The 19,075-nt window shown below is 29.0% G+C and overlaps 1 protein-coding gene across 1 annotated transcript; it reads right to left on the bottom strand.

The window, feature by feature from the left end:
• Positions 1-1,449: 1,449 nt before the first annotated feature.
• On the bottom strand, positions 1,450-7,418 carry LOC123227169 (uricase-2-like). The gene is made up of 8 exons (XM_044651855.1): positions 7,039-7,418; positions 3,775-3,867; positions 3,170-3,245; positions 2,917-3,026; positions 2,628-2,719; positions 2,336-2,509; positions 2,093-2,186; positions 1,450-1,713 (listed from the first exon to the last, which is right to left on the bottom strand). The coding sequence occupies exons 1-8, from the start codon at positions 7,246-7,248 to the stop codon at positions 1,630-1,632; spliced, it is 933 nt and encodes a 310-aa protein (XP_044507790.1). The 5' UTR covers positions 7,249-7,418; the 3' UTR covers positions 1,450-1,629.
• Between the last annotated feature and the right edge of the window lie 11,657 nt (positions 7,419-19,075).

Below are 19,075 nucleotides of genomic sequence, written 5' to 3' on the forward strand. Positions count from 1 at the left end.
CCTTTAACCCTTTGTGGCAGAAAGCCATGACAGAAAGCCATGGCAGAAGAACTTGACATTCTTGTCAAAAGTCGAACTTAGAAGCCTATTGATTTCTCCAATGGAAAGTCCCCTATAGATTACAAATATATTTATAAGATCAAAGTTGCCTCTAATGGCTCCGTTGAAAGATACAAGACTCGATTGGTGGCTAGAGGTTTTACTCAAGAGTATGATAATGATTATGAGGAGACTTTGCACCTATTGCTCAACTTAATTTTGTTTGAAGTCTCCTGGCAGTTGCAACTGTCAAACATTGGCATTTATCTCAAATAAATGTCAAAAATGCATTTCTTAATAGAGATTTTATTAAAAAAAAAATTTACATGAAGCCTCCCTTAAGGTATGATTATCCTCCTAATAAGGTTTGCAAGTTATGAAAACCCTTATATGGACTCAAACAAGCTCTGGGTACATGTTTTTCAAAATTTAACAATATTGTATCGTATTAATTTGATACACTTTATGATATACATCATTTTTTACCTATATTGTATTATATCATAAGAATACGTATTGTGTATTGTAAAATACTAATGATGATGATAATATTGCTCTAATTTATATTGTTAATGTAGCATCAAATTAAAAACAATACATAATAATATACATTATTATTTAAGATAAACAAATTATGTTAAAAACTTTTATAAATGCAATATTCATGTACCTAACTATGTTATGTAACATTTTAAGAAATCCGCTAATATACGTTTTTTATTCTTCCTTCCTCACAATTAAATAAAAATACAATATTATCATTTAAGGGTTAGGAATTTTTTTTTTTTTTTTTTTTGTGATTTATTCATCTGTCTAGATCCAGCTGCGACAAAATGTATTGAATTAGCATTAAATTTAACTTATGCATACAGATGAATGGTTCTCAAAGAGTGTCTTAAAAAAAATATAATTATAACAAAATCAAAATTATAATAAGATTATCCAATATTACTGAAACAATAAAACTGTATATATTTATTTTGAGTACACAAATATATACATACTTATATATGCAATCACATGATTAAATAATTTTAAATTAAAGATAAAATAACACGTAATCATATAATCACATATAAATGTGTATATAATTATATATCTAAAATAAATACATATAGTATTACTCTTATCTACCCCCACCAAACAACCCCTTTTTGATTATTTTCAAAACAATATCAGAATGTATACTTTTCAATTGACTCTTATGGTATCTTGCAAAATCCATTCTCAATTTGACATAGTAATAACCCATTATTATATCATATATCATTTTCAATTAAATTTCTGAATTACAAATTAGATTTTCAAAAACTTTTAAAAAACCATATTGAGATTCATAATTTAATCTAGCAATAATTTTTTTAAAAAAAAAAAGGCATAAAAATTATGACATCAAAAACCCACTCAAAATAAAGGCCATAAATTCGATCTCCATACGCTGTTACAGAACAACATCTTTGTTTTACATAACATAGGATGACGCACCGCACGCAAGTTCTTATGATACTTGTTTTTTGTTTTTTAGGAATTATGAAGCTGAGTTGCAAGCTAGAAGAAAGCCTTACAGTGCAAACACGCCTGCAACATCTTCTACATCCTTGCTGGGATACGGCTTAAGCTTGCTTCAATTGATCCATGTGGTTCGTCTATCGGTAAATACACATCATTGTTGAACTGCAGAATTCGACAAAATCGTTATTTTTATCATGAGACAGTTAATTTTTTTTTTTTTAATAACTGGTAACTTTAGTCATATTGGTTGAATAGATAAACCCGAGACATGGTGACCAAACACCCACAATCATTACACCAAGTAAATTAAGGTTTTACAAGTGTGACAGAGACTCAAACTTAGATCTTATCCCTGAAAGTTCTAATACTTTACTAGTTTTATTAATCTGGAGGATAAGTTAATCATTTTTCTGCCAGCACATTTTTTCAGTAAGAGTTATCCATCAATGCAGCAATGAAACTTATTGCAAACATTTGCGATAAGAGTATGCTCTTTCTAATGTTCTATAGGAGAATCAAATCACCTAAAACAGAAAATTACCTTCACAATAGTGTTCTTATCTCTGCTTGATAAATTAACTGGCAAGAAATGGATATTTGGCATTTTCAGTTCGACTGAAGATATGTCAGAAAACCTAAAACCATGAAAATCAAGACAGTCAAAATAATGCTACTTAGAAAACTAAAGCAAGAGGTTTGGTGTTGAAATCGTTTACATGTGTATGCATGAATGACTGCACAAATCAGTAAGTGGGATCGAGAGAACGAGAGCATTAAGGGTCACCTGCTAAGGACAGCCTTCGCCATGTCATAAAGCGTGCTTTCCACAGAGGGGCTGTATACTCCCACTCTTGGATGACCGAAGAATGTATCCATCAAAACCGTTTTCACATCCAGGTATCTCTCAGTAAAATAAAGTGGATTCTCAGGGAGTTTGAACACAGACGGATACCAATACCTGCATCAATCCAAATTTACGCAAGAAAATACACCTCTGCATCATTTCAACTAGGGATAATTAAGCTAAGAAAATAGTACTAATGGTATCAAATTTTGATGCTGTATAAATTCTATACCTCCATGTACCAGTGACCTCTGTTGCCAGCATCCTCTCTCGAGTATCAGGAAGAGCCGTGTATTTGTCATTAATAAACCCTTGAAAGCCAGACTGTTCATAATATAGACTCCAAAGTCAGCAATCAGCAAAAAATTAATAAAGGCATGCTAAATCAGATATGTCTTAGTTTAACTGTCATATTACACTCTCAAATCAGCATTATAAAGTAAGTTTATACTCTCTTCTGTACAACATCAACCTCAGAGCTGATTGAGGATATATGAACAGCTGAAGAGAAATGAGTTTACCTTGGCGGTCTTCAGCAAAGCTAGTCCTTGAACACCAGAAGTAATCTTCAAAGCACCATTTTCATGTAGTATAACCTCTGTAGTATGCTTCTCAGATCCGAGTCTGAAACCTTCAAACAAAAGCATCAAAAGCAACTTAGAAGAAGATTGAAAATGACAACCCACGGAGTTTCCTATCCATACAACACTCTAAATATCACTAACAGGTATAATAATAATCTTATATTCTAAACTAAAGATCAAAAGAACTAACCATGATCATGTGGTTGCCCAGCTACATGTACGCGTTCCCATGGCTTTTCCACTATTTTTATTATGGCACCAGTAACCTGAAGAAAAGAAAACAGCAATGTTCAATCATCCAAATAATTCAAATAAAAAGTGCCAAGAAAGCTCGTTAAGGCTCTAAATAAGTCACTTTGCTAATTAGATTGCCACAAGATCTACCCAACAGAACTATTGGAGTCATCATCAAACACTAACCAAACACAAATGTCTTTAAATAATCAAATATAAAATCTGGTGAAGCATCAACAATATTAAATCTAATCAATCCAATTTTATTCGATCCAGTCTGATCCTATACTAGAAAATAAATCCAATCCAATGCCTAACACCAAACAACCCTTTAAGGTACACACTGTTGTAGTAAGCCCTTTTGACACCACCAAAAGCAATAATATATAGTCAAAAATTATCAGCTTAAACAATAAAAGAAATAATGTATCCACTCCACAATCTTTAGCAATAATATATTTGTCAATTATTGTCAAATACACTTATGTAGTAAAGTTCCTCCAATCAGAAATCCTTCAATTTTCAATGCAAAAAGTGTTTTTGCTAAAAAATAGCGTTTACCTTCTCATAAAAAGATATGAAGTGTTTGGCAAGTAGCACAGCAAAATCCTCCACTGAAAATTGCTCTGAGCATTCCTTGGCTTTTGCATACACCTACATAATCAAAATTTTCAATAAAAAAATTCAATTTGTGATAAGATACTTTCTAGAGCTCAGCATAAAAGCCAGGGCTTTAAGGCCCAGGCTAAACCCAATCCGGGCCTAGGGAGGGGCAAGCCTAGGCTAGACTAGGCCAAGGGCGGGGGTCAGGCCCAACCCCGAACCGAGTCCCCAAGGCTTGAACCCATGGATAACAACCCTGAGGCCTCAGGATTGGTCCTAGGGCCCAAGAGCAAGAGTAAAATAAAATAAAAATTTTTTAAAATTACCCTTACAATAATATTTTTTCAAAATATTCATTTCTATTCATTTTAAAAAATAATATTAAAATAATAAAACGACCACAGGCCCGGTCTTGGAACTGATCCTTCAGGCCTCCGGATAGGGCCCAAACCTACAACTGGGCTGGGTCTTGCATATGGAGACAGGGCCCAAGCCAGTCCCCGTCGCCAAGTGCCCGGCCAAGCCTCCACTTGCCCACCTCTAATATTTTCTAATTATAACCATATTAAATTTTTAGAAAGTAAATTTTCAATCACACTTCCTAGCATAGTCTTTGCTGAGTACATCCATTTTATAATTTTTACAAAAGAATGATTATTTTGCAAAAATAAAATTTTTACAATATTTTTATTAGATATAAGAAAACAATAAAAAAAATAAAGGTTAAACAACTATTTCCCACCCCCAAGTTTGCTAAAATGACAAATTCTCATCTTTTAAATTTCAAAAAAATCATACTCCCACCCGTCATTTACTTCCATTGATGTATTTCATTAAGTCAAAGGGCAAGAAAATCATTTTGCCCAGATTTTTTTATTCTATTTTTACTTTTCAATGAGGCGTATGTTTGTAGGTAAAATGTAATTTTTAAAATATTAACGGTGCTAATAATTTTTAGGTGGTTTTCTGAAAATTTGAAAAAAAATTTGTAGTGTTTTTGAAATCTTAAAAATTTTAATTTATCCTTTAATAGTATAAAAAATAATAGTTACACCTCCAAATAAGTGAACAAAGTATAATATTTTAAAATTAGTTAAAGTTTTAATATTTTAAGTCTAAATAATAAATTTTTAAACTGGTAAGGATATATATATAATTTGAAATGTATATTTTAAGTGTTAATAACTATTTCGTAATTTCAATGTAGGAAAAAACAATCATTTTCAAAAAACCCAAATAGGATTCACTAACAGAAGTGGATGATAGATAGGAATTTAATTTTTTGAAACTTGAAGAGTAGGAAAATTTTCATTTCATCAAACCTTCGGTGGGTAATGGTCATTTGGCCAAAAATAAATATATTATTTACAGTTAGATTCAACCAAGCAAGGTCGAACTCATTTATCAACTTGGTTCAATCAAGCCCAAAATAAGCAGTCATTGCTCAAGCTTGAGCCATGGTTTTAAGATGTTGTAGAGTTTAAGTTGGCTCAACCCATTAGGGGTTAGACTCGAGCTCAACTAAAAAATCATTTTCCAACTTTAAAAATTATTTTTAAAATTTATTTTTTGAAATTTATGTTTCCTAATATAAAAAAAATATTGGAGGAAACTTATATTATACTGAGAGTGAAAAATAGTAAACATATTTATGATGAGTAAAGCTCGAACTCGATTGCCAATTTGACTCGATCAATTCCAAAATAAGCAATTATTGCTCGAGCTTGAATTCAAACAATAGTTTTAAGATATTGCTGAGTGCAAGCTCAACCCTGAGCTATAAAGGCTAGGCTTGAGTTCAACTCAAACTCAACTAAGAAAACATTTTTTATCTTTCAAAAATTATTTTTAATGTATTTTTTGAAACTTATGTTTTATAATAAAATAAAATATTGTCGAAAAGTTAAATTGTTTCAAAAGGAAAATTATTAAATTTATTTATAATATGTAAAGTGAGTTATGAAAATTTCTCTTCTCAATATTGTATTTTTTTACTTGGGTTAACTTCTTTTCGGTGGGTATTTCTTTCCAAATAACTCACTTCACCCTTTATAAACAAACTCAACACAATTCCAAAAGTCTCATATTCAAACGAGAAAATTTTACAATTCATCTCACTTATTAAAAATAAGTTTACTTTTTTTAAATAAAATCAAAAACAAATTTCATACAATTTTTTATATTAAAGAACATGATTTTTTAATTTAATAATTAATAACTTTACAATTAATAACTAAATTTAGCTCCAGCTCAAATCATCATATCAAGGTTAAGAACGACTCTTTCAAAATTTGTTGAGTTCAAGCCTAGGCCCCACCTTCTGAGCCAACTCCCCTTAAATCCAACTTAAATTATTAGCACTTAATCGTGTATAAAAATATTAAAAAAACTTAAAAGCTAGCTTGATTAAAATTTACGAAAACTTTTAATATTTTAACAAGGCCAAAGGACTTATGCCCACCCAAAGTATCCTCTACTCTCAATTTTCACTCTTTAATTATAAAAATCTCAAACACTTACCTATAAGAGGTTAAGTTTGTCAGTTTCAAGGGTAAAATTATCATTTCATTTATAATATTAAAAATAAATTAAAATTTAATCTATTTTCTCTTTCCCCTCAAACCTTAAAAACTAAAAGTTTACCCCCTAAGATAAATTTTAAAAAATAACATTCTCTCTCCTAAGATTTACAAATCACCATGCTCTGACAGTCTCTCTCCCCTCCTCTGAAATGCCGATTGACACAGATCTGGTCAAAAAAGACGAAGAGCTTTGTCGAGAGATGAAGCTCTTAGTCTTCCAAACAAAGATAAGATCTTCCTCTTTTCCTTTTCATCTTTCCAAACCAGATCTACATCAATCAAAGTTATAGAAGAGAGGAGAAAGACCGTCGGAGCATAGTAATGTATCAGAGAATTTTCGTCGTCGGTGATAACATTGGAGATTGAAAACTAAACCTTGAAAAGAGTGTTATTTTTAAAACTTGGTTTAAAAGAGAAATGATTAGTTTTTAGAATTTTGGGTTAAAATTATGTTAATTTTAATTGTCTATGAGTGAGTAAAGAAGATTTTTAAAATTAAGGGGTAGGAACTAAGATTAGAGGATATTTGGATGGAAAATAGTCCTTTGGCCTTCTAACAATGCAAGTATGCTTAGAAATCGCACCGTTTAGTATAAAAAAAAAAAAATGGGACAACAACATCAGGAAAAAAAAACCGTACCGTATTTTTCATGGTGTCACTGGTGACGACATCGGAGTTGTCGCCGTGGAGATAAGCGTTGATGCATTTGGAGAGCAAGCTGATGCTGACGTTCCATTCCACAATGGAGTCGCGCCCGTCTTTACCTTTCCAAACTCTCGCAACTCTCACGCGAGCTTTGCCGTGTTGGTGCTCAAAATTGAAGCCTTCCACAGCCAAACCTTTCACCATTGCCGCCGTGAATCTGATCGGTACGCGGTAAGATGCAGAGGAGAAGAAACGAGAAAGAGGGAGCCGAGCTTACTGTGATGAGATCTAATGAAGGATTGGATTTTTTTCTTACTGAAGAGAGTAAAGATAAGCCTGGTTTTCAAAAAAGAAACAGAAGAAAGTTTGTCATACTGCACTTGATTTTTGTTTTCGATTTCACTCTCTACTACGGCGCGTGGTTCGCAAAATGAATTACCTTTTTTTTTTCCATGTGTTTTTAAAATTAATTGAGGTAATTATTTATGGTTAATGATTGTAATTAAATAACAAAAATCCTTAACGTCGTTATAACAATAATAATTAAAATGTTTTGGTGGAAAGATAATTAAATAAATATTTGGTAACACATCATATTATAAATTTTAATTATTACATTAATAATTTCTTAGTGACAAGGGTTTTGTGCTATTTATAATTTTAAGAGGAAGTTTGTTATTTGATTAAATTTAAGGGGTTGAGAAAATCTCTATTAATAAATGTGATATTCTATCCTATTCCATTAAGAAACAAAAATAATTTCACAAACAAATCATTTATAATTTCAAAAAAAAAAAAAATTTGAAGTACGATGGCCAAGATCTTTTAAATATTTAATTTCTTTTTTTTTTTTAAGATCCTAATTCCTAAAAAGCAGACTTGTGTTAATAACAAAAAAAAAGTTGTCATTTTCAACTCAGCTATAAGATTATTTCCCATCCAAATTTTAATTTAATTTTAAAAATATATTTGTGATAGTTAAAAATTTTAAATATTTATTTATAAATTAATTATTATTGAAACTTTTTTATTAAAAATAAGGATAAAATCATTATTTTATCATTAAATCTTAAAATCTAAAAAATTTATATCATTTCCTTCTCTTAATTTATAAAATTTCTTTCGTGATTAAACTTTGAAAAGCTATATATCCCCCATAGGGTTTCTCTTTTCTTTTTCTCCAGTGACGAAACTCCTTCGACCGACTTCCTCTTCCCACCAATCTTCTCCAAAGATGAAACTCTCTCTCTTATTGACTCATTAGACGATATGCACCCATTTGTCTTTGATTCAACCGATGAGGAAGGAACAAGAGAGCAAAGGTCAACGATTTTGGATGAGAGACAACGAAGACAATTCAATCGATGAAGAAGACAAATCGATTTGATTCAACTGGCAATGAAGGAACAAGAGAGAGTGAAGGTGAATGGGTGTGAATCAATTCATTGAGCAAGTGCGGCTACTCTTCGACTGGAGAAGGAACTTTGTCACTAACGAAGAAGAAAAGAGAAACCCTATGAGGGGAAATGCTGTTTTTCAAAGTTTAAAATAGGGGGAATTCTTAGTTTTCTAAACTAAGAGAAGAAATGATATAAATCTTTTGAGTTTTAAGATTTAATGATTAAATGACAATTTTACTTTTACTTCTAATAGAAAATTTTAATAATAATTAACCTATGGATAAGTGTTTAAGTTTTTCAAGTGTCACAAGTATGTTTTTAGATTAAGTTAAAACTTGGGTGGGAAATAATCTTTTGGTCCTTTTCTGCTCACATTTTCTTCTATGACTTACTTAGGTTAATTACATTTTAGTTAATTAATCTTGCCATTTTAAAAATCTGTTAAATTCATTTTAAATACTCAAATTACATATATTAAAAATTACTGTCATTGATCCGCACTTAATAATAAAATATAAAAATGGAAGGTTTTTTAAATTGAATTTAATTTGGTAAAGAAGAGAAAATTGAAACATAATAAAAAATAAAATAAAAAACTCATATAGTAATTCATCGAGGTCATGACTCTCATCTTTATTTGTCAACCAATTTTAAAAGTTTAAAAAAATAATCGAAAATTGAACAAAAAATAATAATATAAAAAATAATTTTTTATGTTAAAAAACTTCTTAATGTAAAAAGAGCAAAATTAACACGAGATCTATTAATCTATTTAAATTTAATATTTTCAAAAGTGCTTACACTACTCATAATAAGCGAAAAAAAAAAAGTTCGACACAATCAATGCAATGAGGAAGCTGCTGAAGAGATTTCCAAATTATTGATAGTGGTCGAGATCTCACATAAGATCAACACTATAGATTTGTGCCCAAGACAAAAACAAATTTGGTTAAATATGCAGTGCCATTGTCATCAACAATATTGAAGTTATCAGACATAATTTGTTGTAATAAGGTGCTGAATCGTATACAAAGATTGAAGTATGTATTTTGAATTAATATACAATCACATGATAATATAATACATAATGGTTTAAAGAATTTTGAATCAACGATAAAATAATACACAATCACATAATAATATATTTTATGTGTATGTATTTATGTACCAAAAAGTAGGTACACAAAGCATTATTCTTGTACTTAAACAAGTATTTAAGAAATTGTAGTACCTTAGAAGTTGAAAACAAAGATTAAAAAAATTAATCTACCTTAAAATTTGAAAACTAAGGTTGGTTACGAACCAACCCCGAATGCCTCTAGTTCAAGTTAGTTTGAGTAAAAAATAGTTTGACTCGAGCTTGACTTAAATAAAAAATGATTCAGTTTGGTTTAACTCTAATAAATAGTTTGAATTTATAACTTAGATTCGTAGTTCATTTATAAAACGATGTTTTTACCTAAAAAATAAGCAAAACTATCGATTTGAATTAAACTGAACCACGAATTTAAACCATTGATTCGAGCCATAAATTCAAATTGAACTTGAGTTGAATACTTTTTGACTCAAGTTTAGTTTTATTTTAAAAATAAGCCAATCTTCTTACTCGAATTTGACTTAAATTTGAGCTAAGTCAAACAGAATTGAGTTAACTTTTGAGACTGAGCTAGCTCGGTTTGAAATCAATTTTATTGGGAACAAAGAGTAAAGAAGGAAGAGGGTTTGATCTTGAGATCTTTTGTTACTAGAAAAATAAAAAAAAACCTTCCAATAAGATCAAAAGATTTTGAGCTTGGCAAATGGTTTCATGAGCATGGGTAGTAGTATCTTACAATAAAATACAATACAAGTGAAAAAATATATATATCTTAAGATGTATTGAATTTATACGATACAATAAATATATCGTACGATACATATTACTGATACATTTTGATACTTCTTTTAGATAAAATGATGATACAATAAGAGTGTATATGAAAAATTCTAAATTTTTAAAAATATTTGTTATATTTTTCAAAATGATATTGTATTAATTAGAATTTATTATTTTTTAAAATATGCATCTTAATATACGATATAATTCATAATATACAATACAAAAAATTAAATTTTTAATATATGATATAATATGCGTTTCAACTACCATATTCATGAGTTCTTAGAAAAATTTAATGTTTGAGTGACAAATTGATTCAGTTCTACAGTGGGGTGGAGTTTTATATAATACCAAAATAAATATAATTTTTATTTCTAATTTCAAGCCAAATGAGAGTGGACCTAGGAACACAATTGCCCATGTCAGTTTCAAATATTGAATAGTCCAATAATATACTTTCAAATCAGTTGCCACATTAACAAAGAACTGCTTTCCTCTAAGGTACTTAACAGTAACAATCCCAATCTCAAGCCTATTGCGCTCCTTCACAAGAGTAGTAGAAGCAATATTATTTTTACAAAGGCTAAATGACCATTTCCCACCCAAGGTTTGATGCAAATCTTTTTCACTTGTTAACTATCAAAAATCCAAATACTCACTCTTCTATTAAATTTCGTTTTTACTATCAAAGATAAAATTGTCATTTAATAAAAATATTTAAAGAAATTATAAATTGATCATGTGCCCCCCTCCCCAAGTTTAAAAACTAACAATTTTCTTCCTCTAAACCTAAAGTTTGAAAATTGACTATTTCCTTCTAGGGATTGCATTTTCTCTCATGTTGTTTCTCCCACGATTGGAGTTGACTAGCCTCCTCCCTCCTATCTCTCGAAAGAGAACGAATCGTCGACCAATTGAAGGTCGGCTAATGATTCATCCTCATCCTAAAAATGGGAGGGAGGAGGCTAGCTAGCTTCAATTGTCGGAGAAGTAGTAAGAGAGAAAATGCAAACCCTAGTAGGGAAATCGTCAATTTTCAAACTTTGGGTTTTTTTTTTTTTTGGGAGAGAGATTGTTAGTTTTTAAACTTGGGGGGGAACATGATCAATTTATAATTTTTTTAAATATTTTTATTAAATAACAATTTTACCTCTGACAATAACAGTGAAATTTAATTTAATAGAGGGTATTTAGATTTTCGATAATTAACGAGTGGGAAGGATTTGCATCAAACCTTGGGTGGGAAATGGTGATTTGGCCCTTGTAAAAATAATATTGCTTCTACTTCTTATCTTGCGAAGAAGTAGAATAGATATGCATGGGCATGCATTCAACCCATCAAGATGATCGGTTGATTGTAATACTTCTAGGAGATTGTTTTTCTCAAATCACTCTCTAATAGCTCTATATGAAAATAATACAACAGAGCCAACTTTATGCATCAATGTGGTCCTCTCTCCAAAGCCTTTGTTGGAAAACGTGACTGAGATCGACATATGTGACTAACTTACACCTGTGAAAATATGTATGTTGGATTTGACTTGTAGCCTTTGATGGAATATATATGTCAATATCCAATATTCGACTAAATCGAAGGTCTGTCATAATTGTACGGGTTGAACTTGATTTCAATCTCATTAACTTAAAATCATAACTCATTATTCGAGTTCGCCTTATTTACCACTATTAGAATAAAGGAGTGTATTAATATTCCACTAAATTGGCTATCCTTAAGGTCGAGGAAGTGTCCGAAACAGGTATGCCGAAACATTTGTAACTGCTACTATGTTAATATTTTTTTAATCACAGCTTTCACATCACTATATCCACGTGTAGTGACTTGAGTCTTGAAGTGTTTTTCGATAGGAAATCTCATTTCATCCTTTCTCTCATCCCTTTTTCTCTTTTGTCAAGCTCCTGTAAAAAAAGTAAATTACAATTACAACAATTTTGTATTAGAAATAATTCATTTTTTAATATAGATGCATTATTTAAAAAAAAAAAAAAAAGACCTTAAATTCAAATTCTACACATAAAAAAACTTAAAATGAAAAAAATTTCAATTAGACCCCTCATATGAAAAATATCAAAAAACACCCATATTATGAAAAAAATTCATTTTGCCCCCAAAACCCACCACGCAAATTCATATGGTTGAAAACTTTGAAAAAACGCATTTTGCACCCCACCACATGAATTTGCATGTCAACCAATTTTTCAAAATTATAATTCTGCCCAACCACAAGATTCATTATTTAAAAACTCACACTTTAGCCCCTAACCGCACAAATTTGTGTGGTCCAAAAAGTTTAAAAAATACACAAAACCTCTCTATCTCTAAGAAATCTCACCACACGAATTCATGTGTTGAACAAAAACTTCGTGTGGTGACTATCAATTTCATGTGGTAACATTTCACCTCCCAAACTTCGTTTTCAAATACCATTTCATTAACAATCAACTCTATAACTAATCTAACACAAAAGCCCACCAACAAATCAAACAATTTCAACAAATATTGCAGTTTAAAACCCTAAGTCTAAACACTCAAATACTGCATCCAATCGACTAAATCTTACACTAAAATGCATAAAAACATGACAAGGATTATTTTACTAACCTTTTCATCCATTTTCGTCATCGAAAATGTTGCCAAAATCGGCTAGAGAGAGTCTGCGGTATTGTATGGTTGGGTATACGTTTTCGTGTGGCTAGAAATGGAACTTCATCGTCTTCTTCGATTTTTCATGAAGGGCAATTTTGTTTAAATTTCAAAAATTTGGGTAATTTCACTTTGCACCCCTAAATTTGGGATAATTTAGTTAATTTTCATTTATTTTAAGATGTAAAATTTAACTCTCTTTTTGCTTCACTCTTCATGCAAAAAAAAGAGTTACAAAAATTAATGATGAAGGAATTTACATTATTCCTCTAACTATAAAGAGATTTTTCGTTATTTAAATATATGTAAGGGGAATTATTGTTACTTAAAAGAAAAAAAACAACAAAATTATGTACACTTATAATGAATATAATTTTATACACAAATAATAATTTATCAATATATAATTAGATAATTTTAATATAGAGATAAAATAATATTCAATTATATAATGACAAAATATATTTAATATCTCAATATATCAAAAAATATGTTTAGTCTAAGAAGACTATTATATTATTTACTCATTGATGGGCAAGCTCTTTAATTCTGGTTCAAGGATATATAATGTGAGAAGGACCTTCAACCACCAATTACATTAGCCATTATGGCTCTACTAGTATGTATAGCCATGTAGAACTTGGCTTAAAGTCCATGATGTACTTATTTTTCATGTTGAAAAATCATTGTTTTTAATTTGCTAATATAAAATAATAATAAAATTACGTAAATTTATTTTAAATAAAAAATATTATATATATATTTAATATAGAGATAAAATAATTTTCAATTATATGATAATAAAATATATTATCTCGATATACCAAGAAATATGTTTAGTTTAACACGACTACTATACTATTTACTCATTGAGGAGCAAGCTATTTAATTCTGGTTCAAGGATACATAATGTGAGAAGGACCTTCACCCACCACTCACATTAGCCATTATGACACTACTAGTATTTATAGCCATGTAGAACTTGGCTTAAAGTCCATGATGTACTTATTTTTCATGTTGAAAAATCATTGTTTTTAATTTGCTAATATAAAAATAAAAATAAAATTATATACACTTATTTTGAATAAAAAATATTTTATATATATTATTTAAATATATAGATGATATATTATCATGTGATTAAATGTTATTTTATTTTTAATTCAAAATCATCAAATTACATGATGATATGTAATCTATTTATCCAAATTATATACTAAAAATATATACACATAGTTTTATTAATTTTGAATGGATAAATATATACACACTTAATATATGTTATTATATGATTATGTGATTTTAAATTAAAAATGAAATAATTCATAATCATATGATAACACATATAACTATATACCTATTTATATATTTAAAATTGGTACATATAGTATTATTCATAAAATAATTTCTTACTTCTCTATTAGTTAATAATAGGCCAAAAGACTTGTTTCCACCCAAAGTATAGTGAAATCTTAATAACACCCCCCCCCCCCCAAACTTTTGAAAACCTAAACACTCACCCATGAGCAAAATTTCATTAAAAAACTCAGTTAAAGTTAAAAACAAAATATCTTTTTAATAATAACATTAAAAAACTATATAATTAATTATATTTTCCTTCTAGGTTTTAAAAACTAACATTTCATCTTTGTATAAAGTTCTTCTGTTTTAAAAAATCACATTTCCCCTCAAACCCTCTTGGACCACTGTCTTCAACTTTGACAATCGTCAAATCCATCCTAAACTATTGTCGTTGAAGTCTTCTCACTATCCGACCACTGAAAATTGAATTTCCAAACAAAAATGTCTAAAAATCTAGATGACTCGATTTCCAAGCGACGTGGTTTAGGGGGAGATAGTCGGACTTTTCTCTAAAGTGGCTCAAGTTGGGAGAAAAAAAATCCTAAGTTTTGGAAGGAAACACTATTTTTCAAAGTTTAAAAATTTTAGGTAGTAATAAAGTTGTTGGTTTTTTAAACTTAGAGGACAAATATAATTAATTTTATATTTCTAAATTTTTTTTATTAAATAACAATTTTATCTTTTATTTTAGCTGAGTTTTTTTAAGAGAATTTTACTTATGAGAGGGTGTTTGAATTTTCAAAAGTTGAAGGGGTCATTTGTAAATTCACTATACCTTGGGTGGTATCTCATACTTTCAAAAATCTCTTTCTCCCTAATTAAAGGCATTCCATCGTACGGAAGATATTCTCTGGGAATCATACACCGTCCAAAACATTGGGCAAATCACAAATGTCATGACGAATCACACTCAAATTTATATGCTTTGGCATGATCCGGAAGTATTCTTTGTGACGCCTTAACCAAAGCCTAACATTAGAAGTGTCCAACTTTTGACTAGTCTTAATATAGTTAAGGTCAAAACGCTTATTCCCACCCACGTGTAGTGTATGTTCAAATTTTCAACAGTAGGATTTTAAAAATTTATTTTTTATTAAAATTCCCTGTTGTGATTGCGGGTAAAATTATTAATTAATTAAAAATATTAAAAAATTAAAATTTTATCATATTTTCTATCTTAAGTTTAAAAATCTAACAATTTTTTTTACTAAGGGTTATAAAGTGACCATTTTCCTTTTAGAAATTTTTTTCCCTTTCTCCAATGACCACCTTGATTTTGATTTATAGTCAACTTTCAATCTTCTAGCATTGACACTCTTTTTTCGTCTGATGAAGACAATTCATCTTCGTCCGACAAAAAGACAAAGACATCATCTTCATCTAACAAAGAAATGAAGATGTCATCCTCGTCCAACAAAGAAACAAAGATGTCATTTTTGCCTCTTCGGGCAAATGAAAATGATTCATTTTCGTTCGCCTTAGATCGGTGTTTTGAGTTGGTCGATTGTATGTATTAGATGAAGATGAAGATGATCATCTAAAAATTTGAGGAAGACAAAGACGATCACCTAAAGTCGGACGTCTTGAGGCATCTTTTCATTGGACAAAGATAATTCATTTTTGTCCGATGAAAATGGATGCTGAAGCCAGAAGATCGGTAGGAGAGGAAGATATACTGAAGATCGATTGTCAGCAAAAACTAAGGTGATCATCAAAGAAAAGGAAGAAAAACCCTAAGGGAAAAATTGTGACTTTTCAAATTTTAGGTAGAAAAAAATTACTAGATTTTTAAACTAAAGAAAGAAAAATATGATAAAATTTTAGTTTTTTTAATATTTTTAGTTAAATAATATTTATATCTTTAACCTTAACAAAGAATTTTAATAAAATGGTGGATATTTAGAGGTTTAAAATTTTACTGATAAAAAATTGAGATTATATCTTGGGTGAAAATAAATCTTTTGTCTTATAATTAAATATGGAAATTAATTAAAATAGGGACCAAAACTTCCAGTTTGACCTTTTTTGGCAAACTCTGAGTAATTTTACCTTTTTAAGGAAATTTAATTGTTATTCCAATAATACATTTTACCTTATTATTTCATATTCAAAATAGTTTACTAGACAATTTTCTTTTTCTCTTATATCATATATTAAGTATACAGATTAATTTTTGTGTAATTATTGATATTTACAAATCCAAAATATATTAATTTCTAATATAAAAATTGATATTTACAAATTGTAACAAAATGATGAACATAATTACACATAGTTAGGTTCGAAAAGGTGCATAAAAATATAAACGGGTATATATATATATATATATATATATATATATATATATATATATATATATTATAAAATAACAGGTGTGAAGAAGTGCACGCACCTCTTCGCACATATATATACGTTGTATGCACCTGTATATATTTTTATGCATCTGTTTGTATTTTCACACACTCTTTTGCATTTGCACCCTTTCGGATAACCGCACACTCTTTCACATATTTTCGTATCCTTTCAAAAAAATGTATACCCTTTCGAAAAAATGTGCACCCTTTCAAAAAACATGCACCCTTTTGCATCCATGCACAACCCACATGCACTCTATGTAGTTATGTTTATCATTTTGTAAACATACGTAAATATCAACTATTATATTAGAAATCAATCTGTTTTGGATCTGCAAATCTTAATCATTACAGAAAAATTAATTTGTATACTCTCAAAATAAATTTTTCGGTAAAAATTACTTTGAGTGCTAAGAAATAGGATGAAGAATATTTTTAGTATAAAAGATACGATTTACTTAAAAAGGTAAAACTATTAAAATTTTACAGAAAAAGATTTACGTAACTAATTTCATGTGTATTTTAATTAATATCCCATTAACTATTGGTTAGTAATAAAACTAGATTTGAATACTCAACTTTTTCTCTTATTTTGACTTAAAGGGATGATTTGACCAAACTAACCCTTGAAAGTTCAAAATTTTATGAAAGAGTAAATTTAATAAATAAACTTATAAATATTAATAATTGATTCAATTACTTTCTACAAAGAAACATAAAATTAAAAAAAAAAAAACCATCTTAACATATTATAAGCTTTTAAAATGAATTAAATGTCTAAATCAATGGTAACGTTATCCTTAATACGTAATACAATCTTATAAATTATCATCTATTATAACTATTAAAAAAATATAATATTATATACTTTTTAAATATATATATTTATATATTATTATATAATTAAATATTATTTTATTTTTAATTTAAAATTTTTTAATGATATAATAATATATATCAATTTATATATTTAAAATAAATGCAAATAATATTCTCCTGCGGACATGCTCTGCCAACCAAATCCAACTCACGCCCATTACTTGCACAAGAGTCAAAAACGATGTGCCTACCAGTCTTATAAAAGTTTTCTAGGAGATTATGGTTTTTTTCCACTTGACCCCCAAATATTCCAGAAACTCAAATTCCCTAAAATCTTAACTCCTTAGAAACTTTGTCAAATTTGTAAGGGTATAATGGTATGTTGCCTCTCCCTTATTCTTTTTTTATCTTTTCTCCTCTTCCTTTTATCTCCTTTTGGCCCCCTCTTTTCTCTTTTCTTCTTTTTTTTCTTTCTCATCTTTGTTGTTGAATCACCACCACAACCATCTCCTTACCAACAAAAAAATGCTTCACAATGTAACCGATCAAAAGAGAATTGTAGTTAAAAGGTACTTGCGTAACAATTATTTTGCCATTTCAATATTTAAATGTGTTGATGTGAAAATCCTTTTGGTATGTATAAACATTTACTCTTTCATGTATAAATGTTTTGTTTATTTGAGAAATTGAATTAAATGAATCGTTCTTCAATTTAGATATTCAATTGCAAGCTTTGGTTTCATGACCCAACTAATGTCAAAGTCAAAATAAATCCAAATGGCTTCAGTGTGAAGAAAAAGAGATAAAAAAATGAAATATATGTGCGAACATATTAGAAATATACATTTCACACACACAAAGTATGCTTTGATCCATGATTGTTGCATATTATGATTTAGATGCTTTAGTGTTGAAAACCTCATATGCTATCCATTATAGGTTGAAAGTGTTCATGTATAGTTTGTGATTACAAGAAATATGTGGTGTATCTAAAATCACGTGTGAGGTGAAGGTTTCTCTCTTGCATGTTATCTATATATTTGCATGTCTCTCTATTTGTGTCTCTGTATATGTCGAATCTCCCTTACCTAGGTATAAGTCTTTTACATTTATAGGACGAAAAATGTATACTTACATGAGGGTATTATATCTAAGTATTTCTAATCCAAATGTAATTATAAAGATTTATTCTTATTATAATTAAAGAAAAAAATAAGATAATTATATTGATCATATTATCCTAATTTGGTGAAAATTATTGTTTTTCTTTGTTGACATGAGATGGCAATGATTTCTTATAAACTCACTTTTATCATTTAAATAAATCCTAACATATTCTTTTCCTTTATGTAAAATGATAATATCAAACAATAAAGAGGTGGTGGGAGATGGTTAAGGGTGGTGGTTCGATGGTGAGGGAGAGAAAGAAAGGAACAAAAAATGAAAGAAGGGAAGAAAGTAAAAAAAAGAGAAAGAGCAAAATATCAAAAAGTAACAAAACTAATAAAGTATTAGAATATTTAAGAAGAAATTTTGAGTTCAAGTTTTTATCATA

The sequence above is a fragment of the Mangifera indica genome, chromosome 10 (genome assembly GCF_011075055.1).
Source record: "Mangifera indica cultivar Alphonso chromosome 10, CATAS_Mindica_2.1, whole genome shotgun sequence".
In the NCBI taxonomy this organism is placed as follows: domain Eukaryota; kingdom Viridiplantae; phylum Streptophyta; class Magnoliopsida; order Sapindales; family Anacardiaceae; genus Mangifera; species Mangifera indica.

What these genes read in the sequence shown, in the direction of transcription:
- LOC123227169 (XM_044651855.1), bottom strand. Translation starts at nt 7,248, where the DNA reads ATGGTGAAAGGTTTGGCTGTGGAAGGCTTCAATTTTGAGCACCAACAC. An exon ending in TGGGCAACCACATGATCATG is followed by an intron (nt 3,027 to 3,169) that starts GTTAGTTCTTTT and finishes TTTTGTTTGAAG; the next exon opens with GTTTCAGACTCGGATCTGAG. An exon ending in GAGGTCACTGGTACATGGAG is followed by an intron (nt 2,510 to 2,627) that starts GTATAGAATTTA and finishes GGATTGATGCAG; the next exon opens with GTATTGGTATCCGTCTGTGT.